The sequence below is a fragment of the Arachis ipaensis genome, chromosome B01 (genome assembly GCF_000816755.2).
Source record: "Arachis ipaensis cultivar K30076 chromosome B01, Araip1.1, whole genome shotgun sequence".
In the NCBI taxonomy this organism is placed as follows: Eukaryota; Viridiplantae; Streptophyta; class Magnoliopsida; order Fabales; family Fabaceae; genus Arachis; species Arachis ipaensis.
In genome coordinates, this window is record NC_029785.2 from 135,948,921 (window position 1) to 135,956,673 (window position 7,753).

A 7,753-nucleotide genomic window follows, 5' to 3' on the forward strand; every position below is an offset into this window, starting at 1 on the left:
CGTCATATACTATATATATCAGGCGACACAAATATAATGATAATAAAGTAAATATTACTTATTTCTTCGGATGATATTATTATATATAAAGCTAATGATATAATAAAGCTAATGATAATCATTATTATATATTACATATAGGAAAAGTCTAGGGGCCAGCAACTTTGTTAAATTCTAACCAGCATGTAACCAGCAAAGAAAAATGAACCATTCGATGAAATCTTACACCCATCTCATACCATTAAAACCATCATTGATGGCTATTTGATGGCTACAAATTACAAAGTTACTAGCCCCTAGCATTCCTCTTACATATATGTATATGTATACAACGGTTTTCCATTAGGTAAATGGCTGCCGCCTTTTTTATATATATATGCGCACATGCATAATATATATATATATATATGCGTACATGCATAAGATAATAATAATAATAATAATATATAAAGTTGAATGTATATGAGTTACTAATATAAATGATATTAGTAACTTAGGTAGCGTTTATTTTCGGGGGCAGGACACGGAGACATGGACAATACTTGTTTAAAAAGTGTTTGTAAGCAGAGACATGGACAATGGACATATTGTCTCCGAGACAGTTTTTTATACTTTTGTGTCCACTCTTTCACAAAGGACAATGATGGACACGGGATTTGGAAGAGTGGACACGGACAATTTTATAAATTTTGTTTTTCTTTTTTTTCACTATTACCTCTTCTTATTTTTCCTATTGCGTTGTTCAGAGATACTTTTTTCTTTCTGTTCTTCCTCTATCTCTTTCTTTTTCAGGTACTCACTCTCTCATTTCTGTAGAATTTTTTATTGGGGTAGATAATTCTTTTCTTTTTATCGTTTTACTTCAATACCATTTTAACCTTATATTATATTATTTGATTTGTAATAAAAATAATAACAAAAATAATTAATCTTGAAACTTTTAAAAGATAAATATTAGCAAAAGTAAAATTAATCTTTTAAAATGCTAAAAAATAATTTATAAATTGTAATTGATTTTATATAATTTAAAGAAAAATCAGTTTTTTATAAAGAATTTAATATAAATACTAATATATATTTTTATTAAAATTTTTTGTCTCTTCAAATATTTTTTTTAAGTTTCGTCTGTATTCCTACGTACTCTCATTTTTTATTAAATTAATTTGTATTGATGTAGAAAATTTAGAATCACAGGGCTATTTTAGTCATTTCATATAATATTTTAGTCTTGTCCATGTGTATCCAAACATAATACTAGACATTACATTAGTGTCTTGTCCATCGTATCCAAACACAATATACAAAAGATAATTTTTAGTGTCTCCATCCTATTGTCTCCGTTTCAGTGTCATGTTCTGTCCTGTCTCTAAAAACAAACGCAGCTTTAAGGATAAAAGATATTTAGTGAAGCATTAGCAAAGCTAAGCTCACCAAAGAGTACCGATATATACTCATATCGGCAGATATCGAACTCGATAATAATATTATTAACTAAACTCTATTTTTAAATTAAAATATCAATTACTCAAATTAAGATATAGATATAAGTTTCATTACTTATAAGTTACTAGAATTATAGTTTTAATTATGTAAAATATTTCATCATAATCAAGTTAAATTATCAAATCCTCATTTTTCAATTACTAAAACTTTAAATTTCAATGAAAGAAATACCCAACTACTATAAAAATCTCCAGGTCCTAATTAATTTAAACTCAAAATATCATAAATTTGATTTAATTACTGATAGTAAAATAATTTTCTAAAAATAAGGAATTCTAATTTTACAAAATAAATTATAACTTATTTATATTTATATTTTTTTAAAATTGAAGGTCGCTACACTCAAGCTGTTCGGAGTCCATTGAGAATCCTCATAGCTCTGCTCTATAGGCTATGCAATATCCCAAATTAGCTTTGTAGCCTGCAATCCATCTTCTGTGACTATCTCTAATAATTCCACCACAACTCGTCTTCCCTTGATTGTTTTCTGCTGCACCATCAGAATTAACCTTAACCCAACCCAGTGGTGGCAGAATCCGTCTTATATGAGCTTCAATTCTTGTTGATCTCATTCCATAAAGATTAAAAATCTTGCAGGCCTCTTCCACATTCTTGATATAGGAGAATATAACCATAGAAGCATCTTTCGATCGCTTAAAAGGAGGGGAGAAAATCTCTTTATTTCTCCATCACCACATCCACCAACACGTTACCATGAACACTGATTGTCATGGCATCTATTTGGAGTGACCTAAATCCGATGCTAAATTCCAACGGATCCATGCATCAAAGGGAGCTCTAAAGAAAGATTGAAGGTGAAAGGGGCATGATTTTGGCCCAAAAAGTGGAGACTGCTTGGCAATCTCGAAGGACATGACTCATATTTTTCTCCGTATTACTGCAGATATGACAGGAAGAGCTTGCTCCAAACAATCTGTCTCTTCTTTGAGACGTCATCAGTTTTTTGTGAGCTACCATCTACATGAAACTCTTAATTCTTTGTGGTCCTTTCCACTTCCAAATCAAATTCCAAATTTGGTCTTGGGTCTCACCAAATCCCTTCAACTCTGTATAAGCATTTTTTTAGGGATGGCAATTTCTCCTGGCAGGACGGGTATCCACGGAAATTTACCCACTGGGGGACATATTTGGGGAAAAAATTTTTTCCGTGGGTGGCGGGTACAGGTCCCCGTTTAATAAACGGGGCGAGGTACCCGTCCCGTGGAAATTCGTTTATATAAATTTACGTAAATGTCCTCATATATATATTAATCTAAAACCTAATTTTCACTACTCCAGCGCCTCCCTCTTCATTTCCTCATCCCCTCACCCAGCCACTCTCCTTGCCTCACCCAGACACTTTTCTTTCCTCTCTTCCTCTCAAACAAACTAGTGTGTCGCCGATGAGGCTCCAGCCGCGTCACTGCCCTACCCATGTCTCTGTCTTCACCCCGCTTTTGTCTTCACTCGCGCCTCATTCTCTTCCTCTCAAACCACCTGGTGTGTCACTAGAGAGGCTCCAGCCGCGTCGCCGCACCTACCCGTGCCTCTATCTCCACCCGCGACCTTCTCTCTTTGTCTCAAACCACCTGGTGCGTCGCTGGCGAGGCTCCAGCCGCGTCGCCGCCCCCACTTGCGCCTCTATCTTCACTTGCGCCGCTGCTCCACCTCCACCTCCACAGGCGTCGCCGCCTCACAATCCAGTGTATTAACCTGCTCAGGTTTTGATTCTTTCTTTCTTTCTTTCTTTTTCAGTATTTGAATTCATTGCAGGCTCTGTTCTTATTACTCATCAAATCTGGGTGTCAAAGAATAACAAAGAATTAATGAAACTAATTTTATATTTGATGAAATTGATTAGATTGGAAACAGATATGTGAAATTGGTATAAGATTTGTGTAATAATAGATGTTTGTTATTAAAATGAACAGATATGTGGTGGATTAAATGTTGCGGTGACCATTGGACACAATGTTTTGGAGAGGCTAGGGTTTCAGTTTGAAAATTTTGAATTTTGAATTTGGAAATTAGAAATAGATGAAGATGAGTTAAATTCATTGTATATTTGAAGAAGATTTAATAATTCTGTGAGATGAAAACAGTTGAATTTGTATATGTATTGAATTGAATTTGTATTATAATTGAATTGAATTCTAAACTTGTTTGCTTGCTGTGAATTTATTTTTTAATTTTTTGATTTTTTTCAAATCTGTGGGTATCCGTGGAGACCCCGATCCCCGGCGGATACGGGGTCCCCGTTACCCGTTGCGGGGACGGAGCGGAGATGGGGACAGATTATAGGTGGCGGGGGCGGGGGGCATGTCCCGCCCCCATAGGGACCCGTTGCCATGCCTAACACTTTTAACAGTGAATATTCCATCTTGAGAAAGATACCATAGCACTTTGTCCTATTCCACCTCCTCACAAGGAGGGGGTATACCTCTTATCTTGTTGATAGTTGTTTCTTGTAAGTGATGAGCTAAAAAGTTGAAATCTCATTCTCCATTTATGTTCACAGCTTCTATTACTCTGGCCTTTAAATCAATCTCCTGATGGAGATTATTTTTGGATTGCAAGAGGTTTGGTTCTCCTATAATCCACCTATTCTGCCACAAATTAGTCTTTCTTCTATTTCCAATTGAGAAAGAGATATGCCGCCTACAGAACTCCGCAGCCTTTGCTATTCCTTTCCACAAATTCGAGTCACCTGTCTTTATGCAAGGTGAGTGAAACAAATCCAAATTTCTGCCATATTTGTTTCAGAGGGTTTGCACCCAAAGAGCATCATCCTCTTGAAGCATTCTCCAAAAAAATTTTTGTAAGAAAGCTTCATTCATGATTTGGAGGTCTTTGAAACCTAAACTTCCCAAGTGTTTTGGTTTGCATAATGTTTCCCAGCAAATAGCATGCATTTTTCTTCCCCCCCCCCCTCTTCACCCCAAATGAAGCTTCTTTAGATTTTCTCTATCTCATTACAAATTTCTTTTGAGACACGAGAGTACATCATATCAAAATTAAGGATTGAAGATATCACTGACTGAGCAAGAGTCACTATCCCAACAAAGGATAAATAATTTATTTTCCAACCTTTAAGCTTACCTTTCACCCGAACAATAGCATTTGTATACACTTTTTTGCCTCTTTTGCTGTTTGTAAAAAACGCACCCAGATATCTGTCTAGCTGGTTAACTTTTTTATATCCACTAATATGAGAAATTTTCTCCTTCAGGTTAAAGTTAATATTTTTAGAGAAGAAGATGAAAGTTTTAGCAATGCTTACTTTCAAACCATAAGCTTTATTAAAAGACTCCAACATCTTATTGATATATTGCATTTGCTCAACCGATGCTTCAGCAAAAAGGAGTAGGTCATCCTCGAAGAGAAGATGAGAGATATCTGGTCCTGCTCTGCCCGCCCTCATAGGCTTCCAGCTTCCCAAATCCACACTTTGCTCAATCATTTGAAACAGTTTATCAATAGCAATCACAAAAAGGTAGGGGAAGATGGGGTCCCCTGCCTTATACCTCTTTGGGGAACGAACTCATTAGATTGGCAACCATTCCAAAGAACCCTGGATTTAACAGATGAGATACAGGCCATGACGATATCTATGAAATGCTGGGGGAACCCGAAATCAATCAGACTCTTCTTGAGAAAATTCCAGTTCAACCTATCATACGCCTTTTCGAAATCGATCTTCACTGCCATGAATCTTTTTGTTCCTTTCATCCTCTTCATGCTGTGGATCATTTCTTTGGCAATGATGATGTTGTCATAAATAATTCTACCCAGAATGAAACTAGATTGATTGGGGGCAATTCTCTTAGGCAAAAGTGGTTTAATTCTTGCAACAATAATTTTTGTAATACACTTGTATGCAACATTACATAGCGCAATGGGACGAAATTGGGAGATGAATTCGGGTTGAGAGATCTTTAGTATGAGGGCAATGAGAGTCTGGTTGATGTCACTAATAAAATCAGGGGAGAGCCAAAGGGTCTAGATAAAAGAGCAAAAATCATCAGCCAGAAGGTTCCAGTTTTCCTTGAAGAAAAGAACAGGGAAACCATCTTGTCTCGGGGATTTCAAGGAGCCTATCCCAAACACTGCCTCTTTTATCTCTGTCATATAAGTAGAGGGGACAAGAGACTTACTTTGAGTTTCACTCAAGGGAGGGTAATGATGCTGAATGCTCAAATCAAGTCTGTTATTCTCCTCTTCTTTGTAAAGATCTTGGAACAAATCAAGAGCCATGTCTTTAAGGAAATCTTGGTCTTCACACCAGCTGCCATAAGGTTTTCTCAGCTTGTAAATCTTGTTTTTCCTTCTTTTGATCAAGGTCTTTGTATGGTAGAATCTTGTGTTCTTATCTCCATCTGCAAGCCACTGTTGTCTAGATTTTTGGAGCCAAAAAATTTTCTCTTATTCCAAAATAGTGTCCAACTCTTTGTTAAGCTCTTTTTCAAGCTCATCTAAGAATTGGTCCCTTCCATAGGATGGCGCACACTGAATCCCCTTCAGTCTATTCATGATTCTTTTTTTTTTCTTGAATATGTCACCAAACAAATTTTTATTCCAACTCTTAAGACTGTTGGTGAGGTAAGTTAGGGCACTGGCGAAGGGTTCATGTTTTCTCTAGTTCTGGAGAAGGAAAATTTTGAAGGATGGGTGGGTTTCCTACATTACTTCGAAACAAGACAGTTTATGACCTCTGTCCACTCTATCAGGGTTGGTGGTAAGACAAAGAGGGTGGTGGTCTGAATTAATGCGAGTAAGTACTTCCAATTTTGCTTCCGGATTTACTAACCTCCAAATTGGATTAGCAAGCCCTCTGTCAAGACGTTTAAAGACTCTTTTCCTACTCTCCCGAATTCCACCTTTCCAAGTGAACCTAGATCCCAAGTATCCCATGTCAATCAGGCCACAACTCTCTATGTTATTTGTAAATCTTCTACAAGCTTGGGCATCCACTGGAGCACCCCCCTTCTTCTCCCTTGCATCTTTGATATTATTGAAATCTCCCATTAGGAGCCAGGGGATAGATTGGTTGGTGGCAATACAACGCATTTGATACCAAAACTCCCTTCTCTCATTTTTAATAGGGCTAGCATAAACCGCTGTTAAATTCCATTTATGATCTCCTTCTTCTATGACCTCCAAATGAACGAACTATTTCTAAGACTTAATCTTGTTAATTGAAAGGTTATCATCATTTAAAAGGACCCAGATTCCTCCTGAGAACCCCTATGCCTCCTCTACTATTGAATGTCTAAAATCAATCTGTCTAATTAATTCTCTAGCTCTGTCACCGCTACAACGGGTTTCAAACAAAAGCATAATATCCGGGTTATGAACTCTTCTAAAATCAATCAGTGAGCGAATTATAGTACTATTCGCAGCACCTCTAACATTCCAGGAAAAAAATAATCATTAAAATAGAGAAAGAAAAAGGATCACAAGCCTGGAAAGATGAGGCCCAAGCCTCAAGCACACAACATCTCCTCCTCTGACTGAGGAGGGATAGCTTCATCCATATCATTTTCCTGGTTCTGATTTTCTTCAAAAACCTCCATCGCTGCAACTAATTCTTCTAAGTTTCCTGCAACAAAATCTTGCTTTTTCACTTCCACTTCTGAACCATTGGGGAGATTAGGAGGCTTATATCTTTGATCTTTCGTACAGGTGGGTCATATAGCTTCCACATCTTGGGTTTCCATATCCAGTGAAGGGTTTGCCCAATTCTCCTCGTGGTGAACATGGTTAGCATGGGGAGGGTCAGGTGTCACGGGGGGTTGTTTAGATGGGTTGGTGGGAGGTGAAATAAGGAGAAGGGGTTGAGATTCTGTTGGGTGAAGGATTGGGTTGGTGTTGTTTGCCTTTGATATGGTACAAAGTTTTTGGTGGATCTTAGACATAGCTTCATATTGAGAGCATAATGTAACACCCTAATATTCAAATCCTTATACTTGAGTCATAAGTCAATGATAATAAGGTGGTACAACTCTCAAGGTGGATTTTTATTAAATAAATATAAGTATAATAGAAGGGGGTATTAATCAAGAAGCCTGAAAAGAATAAAAATAAAATCACGAAGTCGTATCACTCCCGTAACGACAACTAAAAGATAAAGCGTGAAGTCGAAAGTATTATAAGGAAAAAGACATAAAGGAGTAAGAGAAAGACAGTATATAGATATATAACATAAGTAAATAGCCACTAGTCGCGACCCTCGAAGTTTAGGCCGGCTAGG

At 36.9% G+C, this 7,753-nt stretch overlaps 1 protein-coding gene across 1 annotated transcript; it reads right to left on the reverse strand.

The window, feature by feature from the left end:
- LOC107615652 lies at nucleotides 6,181–7,076 on the reverse strand. Its single transcript, XM_016317700.1, has 3 exons — nucleotides 6,997–7,076; nucleotides 6,813–6,907; nucleotides 6,181–6,650 (listed from the first exon to the last, which is right to left on the reverse strand). The coding sequence occupies exons 1-3, from the start codon at nucleotides 7,074–7,076 to the stop codon at nucleotides 6,181–6,183; spliced, it is 645 nt and encodes a 214-aa protein (XP_016173186.1).